The sequence below is a fragment of the Solanum verrucosum genome, unplaced genomic scaffold (genome assembly GCF_900185275.1).
Source record: "Solanum verrucosum unplaced genomic scaffold, falcon-dt-bn FXZP01000099.1, whole genome shotgun sequence".
NCBI lineage: Eukaryota > Viridiplantae > Streptophyta > Magnoliopsida > Solanales > Solanaceae > Solanum > Solanum verrucosum.
In genome coordinates, this window is record NW_026020338.1 from 466,851 (window position 1) to 484,905 (window position 18,055).

At 34.7% G+C, this 18,055-nt stretch overlaps 2 protein-coding genes across 2 annotated transcripts; both read left to right on the forward strand.

The window, feature by feature from the left end:
• The first annotated feature begins 406 nt into the window (after positions 1-406).
• On the forward strand, positions 407-4,127 carry LOC125836879 (putative pentatricopeptide repeat-containing protein At1g09680). Its single transcript, XM_049516034.1, has 2 exons — positions 407-2,726; positions 3,822-4,127. Exon 1 carries the CDS (start codon positions 407-409, stop codon positions 2,240-2,242), a length of 1,836 nt encoding a protein of 611 aa, XP_049371991.1. The 3' UTR covers positions 2,243-2,726; positions 3,822-4,127.
• Positions 4,128-5,471: 1,344 nt separating this feature from the next.
• On the forward strand, positions 5,472-15,465 carry LOC125836878 (peptidyl-prolyl cis-trans isomerase PASTICCINO1). The gene is made up of 21 exons (XM_049516033.1): positions 5,472-5,692; positions 5,824-5,919; positions 6,658-6,742; positions 6,884-6,953; positions 7,380-7,477; positions 7,870-7,992; positions 8,564-8,596; positions 8,906-8,964; positions 9,070-9,154; positions 9,372-9,530; positions 10,827-10,884; positions 12,016-12,164; positions 12,342-12,439; positions 12,581-12,650; positions 12,797-12,856; positions 13,215-13,271; positions 13,797-13,865; positions 14,026-14,103; positions 14,190-14,291; positions 14,786-14,857; positions 14,935-15,465. Exons 2-21 carry the CDS (start codon positions 5,837-5,839, stop codon positions 15,190-15,192), a joined length of 1,866 nt encoding a protein of 621 aa, XP_049371990.1. The 5' UTR covers positions 5,472-5,692; positions 5,824-5,836; the 3' UTR covers positions 15,193-15,465.
• Positions 15,466-18,055: the final 2,590 nt, after the last annotated feature.

Sequence of the window (18,055 nt, forward strand, 5' to 3'; positions counted from 1 at the left end):
AAGTTGTAACGGTTCAGTCCGCTAATGATTGTCCGTTTTGGACCTAGGTCTGCTTGACTTTAAAATATATCACTACCGGGTAAGACCTACTTAGTAGGACACTAAGGTTTGCCCCACCGCAAATAGGAGTGACAGATAATTTGTAACGGCCCAACCCGCTAATGATTGTTTGGCATCCGCTATGGGCTTAGGCCCGCACGACTTTAAAATGCGTCACTAGTGGATAAAACTTGTTTACTTATATACCGAACATGTTTGTGTTTTGTGGATGTGAGACTTATTATCTTAAACTGGAATATACACAAATATTTGATTTTTTAAAATTATTATTATTATTTTCTAAAAATTTGGTTTAGTGGTTTACTATTATTACCCCATTGATGAACCTCAAACAAACAATTCAGAGATGTTCACAATGACCAGCTCAAGAAAAGCACTAAAAAACACCCTTTCTCCTCCCTTACACCACCTCTCCACCACTACCCCCACCACCCCTCCATGGTTCACCCCTCCCCCACCCCCACCCCACCACCATCAAGATTCAACAGACCCAATACTCAAAACCCTCTCAGAAGCCATAAAAAACTCTCCTTCTAAACCCCTTCAAGTTTCCCTCAAACCCCTCCTTCCATCTCTTAAACCTCATCACATAATCAACCTCATTAACCTTAATCCTCACTCTTTAACCCCTTCTTCTCTTCTCTCCTTCTTCACATGGCTTTCAACTTCCAACCCTTCAAGATTTTGCCACACACTTCATACTTATTCCACTATGACCCTTTTTCTTTACACCCACAAAATGTATCCACAAGGTCACTCTTTTATCAACACTATTGTTTCAAGAAAAGGTAAAGACTCAGCCTTTACTGTTTTTCAAGCATTCTTGAAAGCTAAAGGTACAAACTTTACATCTTTTGTGAATATTTTGAATGGCGTTATTGATGCTTATTTGGATTTGGGGTTTGTTTCTGATGCTATACAGTGCTTTAGGCTTATTCAAAAGCATAAAATTAACTTCCCATTTCAAGGTTGTACTAAGGTTCTTGAGTATTTGATGAAGCTTAATTCACCAATGGTAGCTTTTGACTTTTATAAGGAGCTTTTGGATTATGGGTATCCTGCAAATGTGTATTTCTTTAATGTTTTGATGAGTAAGTTGTGTAAGGAAGGTAAAATGATGGAAGCCCGGTCGGTGTTTACTGAGATGTGGAAGAGGAGTTTGAGACCTAGTGTTGTTAGTTTCAATACTTTGATTAATGGGTATTGTAGATTAGGTGATATGGATGCAGGGTATAGGTTGAAAAAAGAAATGGAGGAAAGAAGAATTTCCCCTGATGTTTATACGTATAGTGCTTTAATCAACGGTCTTTGCAAGAAGTTTTGGATGAGCGATGCGAATGAGTTGTTTAATGAGATGTATGTTAAAGGTTTGGTTCCTAATGTTGTTATTTTCACGACTTTGATTAATGGCCATTGCAAGGATGGTAGTGTTGCTTTGGCTATGGACACTTATCAACAAATGCTGAAGCAAGGGGTGGAACCAGATTTAATCACATATAACACACTTGTCAATGGACTTTGTAAGAGTGGGGATTTAGGGGAAGCGAGGAAGCTCATTCATGTGATGGTTGAAAAGGGCTTGAAGCCCGATAAGATCACATACACAACAGTTATTGATGGATGTTGTAAGGAGGGAGATTTAGATGGAGCATTTGAGATAAAAAAAGTAATGGTTGATAACAAAATTGAACTTGATGATGTAGCATATACAGCCCTTATTACAGGTTTGTGTCGACAAGGGCGAACAGTTGATGCAGAGAGGATTTTAACCGAAATGTTGAATGTCGGTTTAAAGCCTGATGACCCCATTTATACTGTGGTTATCGATGGTTTTTGTAAGAAGGGAGATATTAAGATGGGTTTTAAGTTGCTAAGGCAGATGCAAAGTAATGGACACGCACCTAATGTTATAACTTACAACGTGCTCTTGAATGGTCTATGCAGACAAGGACAGATGAGAAATGCTGAAATGCTATTACAAGCGATGCTTAATCTAGGTTTGAATCCGGATGACATTACCTATAACATTCTCTTGGAAGGGCATTGCAAGCATGGGAATCCTGATGAATATGATAAGCTACGTGGTGAAATGGGGCTTGTTCACGACTATGCTACTTATACTTCACTAGTTGGTAGCTTAAGTAGGAGCTCAAAACGTCAGCCTAAGAAGTCTTTCATGTAATCAGAGAGCTCAAATCAATGAAACTGTGCGGGCTCCCCTTGCTCTCCTTGGGAAATGAGTCTCATGGTGATCCATGGAACTTCGAGGGGTTATGTGAATGTGAATTTATTCATCTTTCCTGCTTTTATGAGTATTGATGGATCACTCGAGCGCATACATTGGGGTTCATCATGTTGGCATTTGGGTTGTAAATTGCAGTTGAGGCAGTCCATTCTTTCAGTTTATGAATCTAGCTGGAGTTCTGATCAGACTGCTTCGTAACTGTTGCCTTATTGTAGGTGAACTTTATTCCATGAAGTTAATTACACTGTGAATAATGATTATTTGAGTGGTAGTTTAATTCATGCGGCTAGATATAAACGAGGTTTATAGAAGCAGAGGTAAGAATGATGCAAGATGTTATCCAAATAATATTGAATGGATCAGCTCAAGTTTCTCCTGGCTTGTGAATGATGCTGTAAGATGGATGCCTCATAGATGCCAGGTGATCTTTCTTTACCTCACAAAATTGCTTGAAAAAGACTTAAGTTCCTTTACTTGTCCTTGTTCATCTTCTTCTTGTGGTTATATGATTATATTCATTCTTAGTCTATAATATACCAAAAGAGAAAAAGCCAATAGCCTATATGGACCCTTGTGTGCATAAAAGTATCAGTGTACAATGATGCGTGATATTTTGTTCTATTATCTTATCACAAACAAGACACTTTTTTGATAAAGGAAAAATGTTAGGACGCAAAACATGTCTGCATACGAGACGTATACCAAAAAGCACAAATGATTTACTTGATTCGTAGAGAAATATTAATTTTTAGCACAACAAAGTAAAGAGAAATAAAATAAAGGAGAGTGTTTTGCAATTAGAGCATGAACTATCTTATAGGCCAAATGTTTCTAATTCAGCAAATGCACCACTGCCTTGAGCGGGTCTACCACTTCCACTGATATGTCTACTCCTATTAATGATAATTCTTTACTTTTTATTTGATCGATGTTGATCGTAGTCTTCTTTTCTCGTTTGATTGTTGATTTGATGATGTACTTATACCATATTGACGCTATCATGGAGCCTATCCAAATATTATATTGACACTTAAATGGAACCTATCCAAATAATATATAGATGCTTTAATGGAACCTATCCATAGTCAAATGCCATATAGGAAGTGGTTTGAACTTTTGGCTACATATTTTGGTTTGTTTTGCTAGTACTATTCATTATGTCTGATTTTGCATAACCAAGTTAGTCTCGTTATTTTAGGCATATGTTTTTTTTTTCAATTTGGGCCCATGACTGGACCGATTTTATTGAAATAAAGCAAAAGAAACTTCAGTCTTTACATAACAAGACTAGGCCCAAACGGCCTGGTCCAAAAGGGAAATGAGTTAGCTCACATATCAACTTTACAAATGCGTGTATAGCCCCTAACTGCTACAATCTAATTTTTGCCTTTTCCTCTCATTAATTTTTTTTCGTTGTTTGGATTCTTTAAAGCAAGGGATCCTGTACCTTGGTCCTTTCTTGTTTCACTGTGTTCATTATCTATATTATCTTATTTCCTTTTCTGGCGTTTTGCAGTGTGTTACATTTCATTCGTTGAAGAATTTTAGAACTGCAATCTCAACATGTCAATGCGCTTCCCTCGGTCATGTAAAAGGTGTCTTACAGATGTCCTAAACTAGTCCATCAAGATTGCAGTCTTTATATACAGCAGTGATGAAAGCCCATCTTTTTTCTCTGATAGTTGAGAAAAAGGCGTAAAAGTCCTAGAGGAAGTGTCTCTAGTTGCCTCGAGGATCTGGCAGGAGTTATATGACGGCAACTAGAACAACATACCCAGTGTAATCCCACAAGTGGGGTCTGGGGAGAGTAGAGTCTATGCAGACCGTACCCCTACCTTAAGTGATAGAGACTACAAATCGAACATGAGTAAGCTTCAGCTGTGACATTCAAAGATGACCTATACCAAGTTCAACAGCCCTGCTGAAACTAAGAGATAGGAAGGTATCTCGAGTATTCTCGTCTCTTAATAAATAGGAGGATAAGCAGACAGATGTGATCCGAACAGTTTTTCCATTTGCAAGAAAGTTCTTTTCGGGCTTTTCCACCAATGAATTGGTTGAAGTGCAACACGGATGGATAGTGCATGTCCAGGAAATCCTCAGAAGAGTTCTTATGGCTTTTGTATATGCAAGGTCGAGTGATCTTATCTATGCACCATAACAACAACGTATACAAGTGGGGTCTGGGGATGGTAGAATGTTCACAGACCTTACCCCTGCCTTTGTGGGGTAGCGAGGCTGTTTAATGATCTTATCTATGCACATGGCCCGAGGAAATTCATGCTACTACAGACATGGAGGCGAAAGCTATTGTAACTAAAGAGGCTCTAAAATATTGTGTGATGAATAATATGGTCCAGATGAAACTATTTTCTGTGTTCACTTATGGTAGTTTGTCATTTTGTAATATCAACTTAGAGCATTCTATAATCTCTTAGCTAATACTATAGCTTTTCTTAAATTTTTGCAAGTTCATATTTCTTACCTGATGTTATTAACAAAAAATTGTCGAAGGTCTATAGGAAACATTCTATGACGTTACTTTTGCTAAATACACTTGTGAAACTACACTGAACTTAGTTGCATTAGCCATTGAAACAGGAGTAATATATTTCTAACAATATTCAGAAATAGACAGATTTTTCTATCAAAAGTTCACATAGAAAAAGTAAAAATAGTTTTAAAATCTGAATTTGTAAGATTTTTACTATTTGCAAAGTCAAAGAGTTTTTTCTATTAACTACACACTTTCAAACACTTTCTGTTTGGGTATTCATTTTTTTTCGAAATAATACTTCATTTTATTTAAAAATCACTTAAGTTGTGGTGAAAATTACAAATCCAAGTTAAAATTGTATTTCAAATTTAAAAAAACAGGTTATTTTCTAACTCATTTTTTTGCTTATGAAGTTATCTTTACATTCGAGTGTAAACATGATTCCAAAATCAAATAAAATGAAAATCATTTGATATCTATGGCCAAACGTCTATTAATAATGGTAAATAAGTAGAATTCAAAGAATTTTTTGTATACTTTTAAAACATTACAATCTTATTTAAAATATTTGAGAATTATTTTTATCCTAAAAATTAAAATTAGGAAAATCTAGTGGAAATATTCATATTTTTTGGTCCAGCAGGTTATGGTCAAACTGTAGCAGCCCACTAAATCCCTGGCTCCAGCCCATTCTTGTTCTAATGAAATCGAAATTTTCAGCTAAATTTTGTCACTACTCACAGAATCAGAGCCAAAAGTTGGAATTTTGATAGTCTTTTAGTGATTAGTTGGTCACCAAGAATATCAAACAGCAACGCCCACTTGATTTTCTAGCCATTCTTGATAAATTTCTTCAATCTTTTACTCCAATTTTACACATACCCAATAAGGTAATTCTTCAAATTCTTGATTTTTGTATGTTTTTATTAAGTGGGGTTATGTGTTTTTGCTCAATTTTTTATCCTAATTGTAGTTTTGGTTATAAAAATCTGTTCTTGGAATGTATTGTTACACTTTGCAGTAGCTAGAGGGAAATGGCTGTAGTAGCTGATGAAGATCATGAGCAACAAGTTAAGCAACCAGAAAAGAAAAAACCAGAGTCTGAGGATGATAAAAGGTCAAATTTTATTCTATTAAGAATTGATCCAGTTCACTTTTTTTCATGAATTTATGAAAATAATAGTTTTTTTTTAGCTGTTAATCATTTTTTTTTTCAAGAACAAGAGACTGAGGATGACAAAAGATCAATTTTTTATTGTGATTAGAATTGACCCAGTTCACTTTATTTATGCAACAACAACAACAACATTGCTGGTGTAATCCGACAAGACAAGTGGGGCCCGGGGAGGGTAGGATACGTTCCGATAGACCCTCGGATCAAGTCAGTTTACTTTGTTCATGAATTTATAAAAATAGAAGTGTTTTTAGCTGTTGTTCAGTTTCTTTCAAGAAATAAGAGACCGGGGATGAAAAAAATGTCATTATTCTCTTAAGAATTGACCCAACAACAACAACCACAACCATAACCACAACATACCCAGTGTAATCCCATAAGTGGGGTCTGGGGAGGGTATAATGTACTCAAACCTTACCCTTCCTTACCTTGGGAGGTGGAGAGGTTCTTTCTGATAGACCCTCGGGTCAAGGAAAAAGAAATAATGTAAGTGAAGAAGCGATAGCAGAATACTATAGAAAGCATGACAGACCATTGAAAAATGACAATAGAATAATAAGATAATCGAAGTACATGAAACAACATGAGTAATACTACGGTTACTAATATGGAAGGATAAGTGAGACTACATTTTACTACCTACTGTTATTCACATTTTGTTCAATGATGACTTGTATGCAGAAGAAAAAAGATTGTTCCTGGAAGTTTGATGAAAGCTATTGTGAGGCCTGGTGGTGGTGAATCAAAACCTGCTGAGGGTAATCAGGTATACTTGTACATTTTATTTTCTGAATTATGTGTTTGTGATGATGATGAGGATTCATATTGATGCAAAAACCAGCTTCTGTGAGTTCTAGGTAGGAAAAAAATATTGGTTACTTATTATGTTTTTGATGAATTTGAACAGGTAATATATCATTGTACAGTTAGAACACTGGATGGAGTTACAGTTGAATCGACACGGTCAGAGTTTGGAGGTAGGGTTGATATGTGGAACCTTTGAGAAGCTATAGGTTTTAGGGGAAACAACTTATGCAGAAGGATTAGGGATATAAACATGCTGCTTACTTCATTATTCTTCTCTGGAATACAGAATACTGAGTAATAAAATAGTACCACAAATAAATATATGCTGATAAGATTTACAGATAAAATCTTCACTTCTACATTTTGATTTTGTCATATAAATTAACTCAGTCGTATTTCCATCGTTGCACTAGAACTGTGCATTCGGTTGCCATCATTTCAGTAATTTTTTTAAAACTCCGTTTCTTGGAATGATTGCGCTACTTTTTAGTTTTACACTCTCTTAAATATACTGAACATGAACTCTGTAATTTGGAGTATGCCAATCTTGCCTTAATGCATTGAAATCTCTTCTCTTTTACATTTTTATTACTCAGGCAAGGGTACCCCAATAAGGTATGTTATTGGGAAAAGCAAGATCATTTTAGGATTGCTGGAGGGGATTCCAACAATGTTGAAGGGTGAAGTTGCAATGGTATATACTTTTGAACTTTTCATTAAGTTATTGCGACCCGAATCTGTATATTTAAAGTCCTTCAAAAGTAAACAATTCATAACATGTTATATTTCTCTGCTAAATCATCTCAAAATTGTGAAGATTTTTGTATTTTCTCCAGTAATTTCTTATTAGTTTCATGACAAGAACATGTTAAATCTACTTTTTTAGTAACCTCTTCAGAATATAATACGTGTCCAATATTTAGATGCTGTTAAAGGGGATAAAATAGAAAAAATAATCTCTGATCATTTCATATGCCCCTTAATATGAGCTTGTGAATTCATTTTCTCTTTGTTCTTACATCTTTACATGGATGATATGAAAAATCATATTCATAGCTCACTGTTTGTTGCCTAATGTTACCTCAGTTCAAAATGAAACCCGAAATGCACTATGGAGAGAAGGATTGTCCAGTTGCAGCTCCAGACAACTTTCCCAAGGATTCTGAGCTTCATTTTGAGATTGAGCTGATTGAATTCTCCAAAGTGAAGGCAAGAATGCTCCTACATCCTTTTTAACGACAATGAAATGAAAGTTGCAATCCATATCAATCTGCTCCTCTAGTTTCTTGGAATTTCTGTCCTGTACTCATATGAATTAGTGCCTACATAGCCTTGTTGGAGCTGTATGTGCTGCTATTTATTCCGTACTATGGTACCTCTTGATATCACTTATGTTGTCCCTTGTTTAGTATGATGGTTATATGAAATGAGCTTAAATGAAGAAGTGGTGATTCATATAGACAACCCTAACTTGATTGGGACTGAGGTGTAGTTGTTGTTGTAGTATGGTATTCCTATCTTTTTTACTGCATCTGATTGTTGCAAATTGCTACTAGAAGAGTGGTAATACTACAAAAAGAAATTTCTACTTAGAAGAAATTGTTAGCAAACATTTAATGTCTTTCCTTTTCAGATCAGCACTAGATTTCCTGAAGTTACGTGAAAGCTTTTCTGTCAGACCTTTGAATTCCTACTTTTCCCTCTCTTTTAGAAATTTTGGTAGTTTTATTTATCGTAGGATGTGTCTCAAAAAACTAATCTTTTTCATTTTCATTCTCAGGTGATCACTGATGATTTGGGAGTCCTAAAGAAGGTACACAGCTTGCTGCTTAACAGTTATTTTTCCTTCATCCACACCCACACCCACACCCACACCCTCAGTAATCTATTTGAACACTTGTGTAAGATGTGTACTTGTGCATCTGTGTCTGATCACTATCTGGTGTTTTCATTCAATGCTGTAATCAGTGTAATAAGCTGCAATTTTGTTAGCTTACAATTTTCAAGCATAGTGCAACTACAGAATAAGAATTTTTATAGCGAGATGTGGTTTCAAATGGCTTATTGAACTAAAATGTATTAGATGTAATAAGTGAAAGGATTGTTTTGGAATTTTAAACAGGTTATAGAAGAAGGACAAAGCTGGGAAACACCTCGGGAACCTTATGAAGTAAAAGCTTGGTAGAAACCCTCCTTTCTCCTGAGGCTTCTAGTTCCCATGGATGCTTCATTGATAGTTCTAAATATGTGTGTCTGTAAGTGTAATCTGAATTATGATTTATTTAGGATTTCAGCGAAGTCAGGAGATGGCAAAGTGATTCTATCACGGACCAAGGATGAACCATATTTCTTCACATTTGGTAAACCTGAGGTTCGGCAATGATTTCCCTACTTGAAATTTTTTCTATACACTCTCGATCACAGGTGTTTTACCTTCGATAATTTTTTTATATAATTTGGAGTTCCATTTTCAATTGAGTTGGGATGCCAAGCTCCTTAGTCTTGCTGTCCAGAACTTCAGGGTTTGAATTTCCTTTTATCTTGACCGCAATGTATCTAATCATGCATTCTATTTTCACCAACTCTAGGTACCCAAAGGTCTCGAACTGGCAATAGCAACCATGCCACGTGGAGAGAAAGCAGTCATTTATGTTAAAAGCCAATATTATACAGAATCTACTTTAATGCCTGTGGTAGAAGGTGTTGACGAAGTTCATTTTGAGGTGGAACTTGTCCATTTTATTCAGGTAGATGCTTTATATCTTGACCAGTCCGAGAGTGCTTCTTTCTATTGCAGGACACATTCTTTCATGTATTTTTTATATTCTTAATCTTTAACTTCCAGTCACAATGTCGGTGATGAAACAATGTCTTTGCTATATTACATGGACTCTTCATTTGACTTGACATACCCATGCTGATTAGATATCACATGAATTTGGATACTTTGAGAAGTTCTTTAAAAAATTGGTGTTTCCTCAGCCTTGTCACCATAATTTGGTGCATTTTCAGGATGTAATCATGATGTTCTGACTTGTCCTTGATCATATTTTCTCCATCGGTAGGATGTATATCATTATTATGATGGCCACCTTACTATTATCTTTAATTTCTAATGCTAGCATTCCTTTTCATATATGTTCAATGACCTTTTTGTGTCACTATTCTTGACTAATATGCTTGAGGCCAAAAGAAAGGAACATGCTTCTTCAAAGTACAAGTTGTAGGTTATTTTATATCCTACAGTGTAATTTTGGTTTCAGATTTTTTGCCTCTTAGAGCAATAATGATCTGAAGAATGCTAAAAGAGGATAAAGTAGACCTAGAATCATATGGAAGGAAGTTGTCTCAAAGACTTAAAATCTAGGTGGATCAATGCTGACATAGCTAAGAGCAGAACATAATAGAAGCAAAGGGTCCATCATAGGTGATATCTACTAGTCAGGCTTTAGACTTACTTGTTATTGTTACACTTACATTAGGTCGATGTTCATCAGGAGTCATTTTAGTCTAGTTATAAACTTATTTGTCACTAGGGGATAAATGTGGGATTTAGGGGAAATGTAGTATTAGAGAACTCCTAATTTTCTGTGTAAGAGAAATTATTTAGTAATGGAATGAAATTGGTCAAGATAAGGAGGAATGAATGTATTAATTTGTATGGACGACCCAAACTAATTGGATTGAAGTATGATGGATTGAATGATCGTCATATCTTAATGCCCGAAGATAAATCAAGGGCGTTTTTTATGCATTTGCTTATTATTTCGGGATAGTAAAGGTGGCATTCTCTTATTTTTTATCTTCCTGTTTTTTTATATTTTTATCACACATTTCAATGCTGAGAGATGCTTCATCATGTGTAAACTGCCAGCAAACAATCCTCTAATGCTTGTGACTCCTCCTTCGTCTGCCCAAAGGGCCCTGACTTTTAAGTTCACCACGAGTTACCATTTATGGAAAAGAAAAGAAGTTTCTGCTCGATTTATCTTTTACTGTTTTTTTTGCTATGAAGAATCCAAATGTGAATATTGTTGACGCAGGTGCGGGATGTGCTTGGAGATGGACGCCTCATAAAACGCCGAATACGTGATGGAAGAGGTACTGTTGAGACTTAATCCAAGCACAACTTTGACTTATATACCTCTTCGGCACCTCTCATCACTATGATCCGTCAAGTTCTGCTGAATATATCTTAATGGAAAAAAGACAATTGAGTTCTGTTTTTGGTTTTCTAATACTACTTTTATCAAAATCAAATAGTTTAACTGGGCTCCTACAATGCACTTTATATGTTTTCCATATGGTGATTCATCATGTTCCCTTGTTTCACACAGGATTTACTTCCCTAGGTTAACTTCCTTTTTCATGAATTCTCGGTTATCATTCTCAATAATTTAACTGCAGTATTTATGATTGACATGACAAATATCATCCCGAACTATTTTGAGAAGCTATAACTCATTTATTTTACTTAACCCGGTTTTGCTTATTTTGCTCCTTTTGGGGTAAATACAATTGAATTTGACATTACCTCAAATTTATTGAATCTCTTAAACAACAATTATACTCTAGTAACTTACCCTAGTTGTGTGGATAGCTTAAGGGTCCTTCTCACCTTCTGCACTTTATCCATTGGAAGGGACTTATTGACTGGATTTAGCATCTTCAGATTGTCATTATCTTAGAGAGTGGGAGGAGTGATGCCCAGCACTGAGGTGAAAAGACTTGGATGTTGTATTACAAAATCCATTTCAAATTATATTGCACGAGTCACGACTCTCATTTTATGTTTTTATCTTATCAACTTGTGTCTGATGCCGGCTGATCTATTCTATGACCCCTTGAGTCGCGGCCAACACTTATTGACGGACAGTAAGGCCTTGACTATTATAGGTTTAAACGTTCTTAGTTAGGTACCAAGATCTTTTTTATGCTGGACTTTGTTATAGGATATTAACTGCATTCTTGGAAAGAAATGATAATTGTTTTGCTTGGTTTCTGTATGGAGTCGAGAGTTTGGCATTTTCCATTGGACCTGCTTGATAAGCTTCCTGTCGCTTGTATTTAAGATGCTACCTATTTGATGGAGGTGTTAGATGTTGTCATTTCAATGCCATGTATACCTTTATGTTCTTTTAGTCTTTTTGTCTTTTTAGTCCTGAGTTGAAATTTATCTACAATAAGGTTAATATCAACTGAAAAACTTTCTCACTTCTATGAAATGAATAGGTGAATTTCCTATGGATTGCCCTCTGCAAGACAGTCTACTGCGCGTACACTACAAAGGTTTGCTTCTTAATGAAGAAAAGACGGTGTTCTATGATACAAGAATTGACAACAATGGTCAGCCTTTAGAGTTCAGCTCTGGAGAAGGGCTTGTAAGTCCTTTGACCTCATAAAGTGATCTAATCCTGATTTTTGTTTATCTTTTTATATCACCTTGTAAGTATAGCTTTCTTATAAGGATTACTTTATGTAGGATGAGGTAAACGACTATTGCTTTTAAGTTTTAACTCTTTTAGTTTGTATGATTGAGTTCTCTAATTTGACATCAGGTTCCTCAAGGATTTGAAATGTCCGTTCGTTTGATGTTGCCTGGAGAGGTATCTCTTGTAACATGCCCGCCTGATTATGCCTATGACAAATTTGAAAGGTTAGTAGGTAGAAACCTTGTGCTTGTACTTTTACCCTTACTTGGTTCTGCCCGATGAACCATGTTCATCATAAACACGTCTTTTCTGATGAGAACTTTCCACTACTTGCAACAATTTACAATCATTTTTCATGGGCTCAGGCCAGCTAATGTTCCTGAAGGTGCTTATGTGCAATGGGAGATTGAGCTTCTTGATTTCAACACACCGAAGGTAAAGTTACAAATAATGGCGACATAAAAGATAGTATGATAGGGTGAGATAAGGGGAAAGAATGTGCGTGTAGTGGTGAAGATGTTCATTTGTTGATTTCTCTAGTTAATAGGACTGAATTCGTGTGCTCTCCATGCAAATTGCAGGACTGGACTGGTTTCAGTTTCAGAGAAATAATGGACGATGTAGAGAAGATCAAAGGCACGGTATGCATTAAACAAATATGTTCAGAAACTTTGAGTAATACAGATAATCTGCTACTTTTTAAATAATTATTGAGTTTCCACGGTAAATACATGTCTATAGCTTGGAGTATGATTTTGAATACTCATCCGTCTAACAATCGGGTGCTTTGTCCTGACATTAATCTGGATGCCGGACTAGGTTTTAGTGCCGTAACTGTTAACTTATAATCTGGATATTTATCCCTTAAGAAAGTTTGCTTTTTAGTTGGAAATGCGATAGTCTCGTTCCCGGTTTAGTCTGTGATACCTGGATAAAAATGTTTACCAATCTAGTATTCATTTTAAGGGAAGTCATTTGCTGCAACTGTTCCTTTTTCAGGGTAACAGGCTTTTCAAGGAAGAGAAATTTGAACTTGCGAAAGCAAAGTATGAGAAGGCAAGTGTGGTCTTCTCCTCTCTCTGGACTCTGTATCAATTGATTGTTCCTTTCACTAGTTGAGATTGGAGCACTATTCCATTCTGTTGTCATTCAAGGAGGACTTAATAACGTTACTTATGTTGTTTTTTTTTGTACTGTTAGCATCATGATCCAATTTAACCAAGACGGTATTTTTTGGGCAAGCAAAAACCTCTAATGAACTGTTTTTGCGACCAAATAAGCTTCTTAAGTTATTTGTTTTCTTATTAATTACATCAGAGTTTTAATACTTAAGGTTAAGATTCAGTGCTTTCTGATCTCTGTTTCAAAGAAATCAAGTACGTTGGAATTTGCTTTCTATAAATAAATATCCGTTCAAAATTAAAGATATTGCTAGCAATTGATTCTTCAAGGTGCTTCACACTTATGAGAAACCAGGGTCCCATATAGGTTGGATTTTCCATTTTATGCAGCATTCTATTTGGATCGATGAGGAATTCTGAACTTTAGGGGTAGATTTTTAAAATTGTTTTTTCCTTACAGGTACTTCGTGAGTTTAATCATGTCCATCCTCAGGATGACGAGGAAGGAAAGGAATTTGCAAACACCAGGGTAATTTTGTTTGCAGAACAGATTATATTGCTTCTTTTTTTTTTCAAAAAGAGGAAAATTTTGCTTTCATTACAGTTGAATGATTAGTTATATTTCTTTTCTGTCAACGTTCGACTCCTGAAGGCTTTTCCTTTTCTTCCTTGTGAATGAATGTACACAGAATTTGTTGCATCTCAATGTTGCTGCCTGCTTACTGAAATTGGGAGAGCATAAGAAGTCAATTGAAACGTGCAATAAGGTGACCCTCAAACTTTGTGCTAGCAGGCATATATGCAGGCCTTGCTTTCCGAATCCAATTAGACTCGTTCTGATGGTCTTGTGTAGGTGTTAGATGCGAATCCGGTTCATGTGAAAGCTCTCTATCGACGTGGGATGGCTTACATGGCTTCTGGAGATTATGAAGAAGCTAGAGCTGATTTTAATAAGGTTTGTTTCTTTTTCTTCTTGTATTTAGGCTATTAGTGCAAAAGGTTCTGGGGTATTTGGAATTTCACAAACACAGAACTCCCCTGTTGACTGTATTGTTCCGTGAATCGGATAGTCCCTCAATTCTCAAATGTACTAGGTCCTTCCAGGTTTCCGCTATCATTTTGTGAGAAATGCCATATACAATGACAAATGTTAATTAAAGATCGTAAAGTTAGCATTTTAAAAAGTCTTTCCCAGGTTTTGGAATAACTAACACGGAATACTATCCCCCACAAGTTTTTATCATCAATGTTGGCTGCAATACTAGCAAATACCGAGTGACATGTGACTAGTAAATACTGAGTGACGTGCCTCACGTTGAATGTTATTATAAGAACTTTTGATGAGGTCATTTAAGTTTGGCTTATTGTACTATAGAGTTAAAATGTTAAGTTTTATACTGATACTAGATGCTGAGACATTGTTCTAAGTTACATGTGCAACGCTTGTAGATGATGAGCATCGACAAGTCATCTGAGGCGAGTGCAAAGGCAGCTCTTTTGAAACTTAAAAAGGAGGAACAGGTTTGTCATTGTACTATGCATGAACTTTTATCATTTTAAGCTTTTTGACTCTAAATTTTGATCATTTGGACGAGCAGGAAGTCGAGAGGAGGGTTCGTAGGCAATTTAAGGGATTGTTTGACAAAAGACCTGGAGAAATCGCGGAAGTTGGGACTAATGACGGACAGGATGATGAGGCTACAAGTGAAAATGTTGAAAAGGATGATCTTGACAATTTAGACGACCAAGAAGAGAGAACTCGTCAGACTACAGCGCCTCCACCTCCGCCAGGTATTTTGTCTCAATTGAGAAAGCTTTTCACGTCTGTTGGCCTGAACCGATGCACCATATTGTGAGGATTCAAAACGATGAAATACCATGCAACGATCGCGCAACATCATTTCATTTCTGCTCAGTCAATTTCTCCAAAGAAAGCACAGTAGGGGATTATTCACACTGTGATAACACAATAAATTGATGCAGGTGAGAAAATTTATCTTTTTATGACATAATTGATGTTGCTGTAGTTGTTCATATAAGATATTATAGAGTTCTTGTTCTGAAAATGGGATTTTCCTTTCTACCTATGAGACCAGTGTATTAGAATTTTACAAATTATAGCTCTTTCGCGTTTGTCCGAATATTTTTTGGCTGCTATAGAGAAATGTTGTTAGAGAGAACATATAATATACTTCCTTTGTTTCATTTTGTTTGGTTTGGTTTGAATTTGATACGAAGTTTAAGGAAGTAAACAAGACTTTTAAATATTGTAGTCTTAAACTAAATATATATAAAATGTACCAAAATGTCCTTTAATTTAGTCGTCTTAAACATGTCACTTTAGAAAGTTGAAATTAAAGAGATGTCAAAAAACGAGAAGAAAAAGGCAATCTTTCTAAAACAGACTAAAAAAAGAAAGTAAGACAAATAAATTGAAATAAGAAGAGTTTACATAATATGAAAATAGTGAAGTGATTACGTGAGGTTTCAGGTTTAAATCTCAACGAAAGTAAAATATTATGTGTTTTCTTTCCACTTGTTCAAGCTTTGGTGAATAGAGTTATATATGGTGACAAAAAGTGATAATTTTTCGTAAAATTAATCGAGGTGGGCCAAATTGCAAAATTATAGTAACAAAATGTCACTATTTTCAACTCTAAAATGGATGGCAACTGTCTAGTAATACCTATCCCTATATATTGACTAATAAATAAGCCAAAGAATCAACTATATTATATATATTTTTTGATAGAAATTTGAAAAAAATTATATATCATCCCAATAAAGGAAAAAAGTACTATTGAAATAGGGACAAAAGTGTGTGGAACTGTGGATTAATGAGAACAGTACAAAACAAAAACAAAATTTGCCGTTAATTTTGAAAAAAATAATAATTTGGAGCCAGAAAGTTTTTATTTGAATCCAGCATACAAAGTACCCATAAAAAGCCTCAATTTTCCAATTATATTTGAACAAGTCTATTTTCCAATGATTGGATGGATATAAATTCATGATTTTTACTTTTGAGATAAAAATTCAAATTCAAAGATTTTATTTGACAAAAATTAACTGAAAATCCTATTGTGTTTAATAATTATGTTTTGATAAATGTGAAAATTTTTACACACTTTTTAAAAAAAACCAACTCTAAGTTGTAACATTTTCTGTATAGATTAGTAACTTAGGAAATAATGAATGCAACTATAATCGATTCAAAAAGAAATAACAGAAGCAAAAGAAATTTTGAGTATACGATAAAAAAAATATAAGGAACAATAAATAGTATCAGAAATTGAAGAAACTGAAAACTACAAGAGTAATACTATAACTGTTAGCAAGGAATGATAAATGAGACAGGACTCAACTACCTATTAACCTACCATCATAATCCGTGTTCTTCGTAATTTCCTATTTAAGGTCATGTTCTCGATAAATTGAAGTTGCATTATGTTTAGGCTAATCACCTCATCTAATACTTCTTCGACTTACTTCTACCTCTCGTAAAACCATCCACACTCAACCTCTCACATATCTATACGGTATATATATATATATATCTATACGTGTATATATATATATATATAGGGTGGGTGGAGTGGGGTGGGGGGACCAAAATTTGGTGAAAATAATAGTCAAAAGTCGTGGGCGTCTGTTCATATATAACACTTAGCAGACCAAACATTTTTGTCATATTGCTGTACTTTAAAGATAAGATTCTCCATGCGTGCATCTAAACTATAGAGTTATATGTATAATATTTAGTATTCGAAAATTATTGATTCGATTAATTCAGATTTGTATCGCATATAAGTTATGACACATCAAAAAGAAAATGCTTCCTTTCAAAGGTTCCTTTTCTACTCACATTATTCGAACTTGAATTTTCTAGTTTTCTAGCTAAAGGTGAAGTGATCTAGAAGTATAGTTAGGGATGCAAGGGGATCGATTCATAGAGCCTTCAAAAAATTATATTATATATATAGGTTAAAAAATATATCATTAAATCTTTTTAATTTCTCTATTTATTAGTATTATTTTATTATTTAAATCTCGTAAAGCAAAAATTTTGATTTCGCCACTAATCTGTCCCTATCCCATGACACATCCCTATAGGTGGTCCAAACTCTAATTCATGAACTTCTCGAGGAGCACAAAAAAGGCAAACTTTTAATTAATTCTTATAGATTTATATATACTACTAGTTAGTTTTAGACTTTTTAAATTTATTATTATTATTAGTTATATATAAGCCAGCTGTTTTTCCTTATAATTTTTATTTCATTTCTCTTTATCTCCTTTTTGGCTTCTTTATATTTATTTACATTTAATTAGTTGCATTATTGGTAAGCATTTATCCATTAGGTTTGGCACCTAGCCAATGCCTTTGTTCTTCCTTATTAATTAACAATTAATAATTCTTGTGATCATGCTATATATAATAAACCATTTTTCTTTATAATTGTTTGTCATAGTGTTTAATTTCCCAATAAACTTAATTTTCAAAGCAACTTTTCATTGTGTATTTGAATTAAAAACAGATATCGAATATGAGGTAGGAAACCAAACAATTTGAAGGATCATTTATAAATAGTATAAAAAGATATAATTTCAACCTCAAAGAAGGAAATAATTTCTTTTCAATTGTTTGGTCAATTATAACAAAAAGAAAAGAATTAGGTCCTCTTTTAGCTGTCTCAAATTTAATTTAGTGAAGAAAAT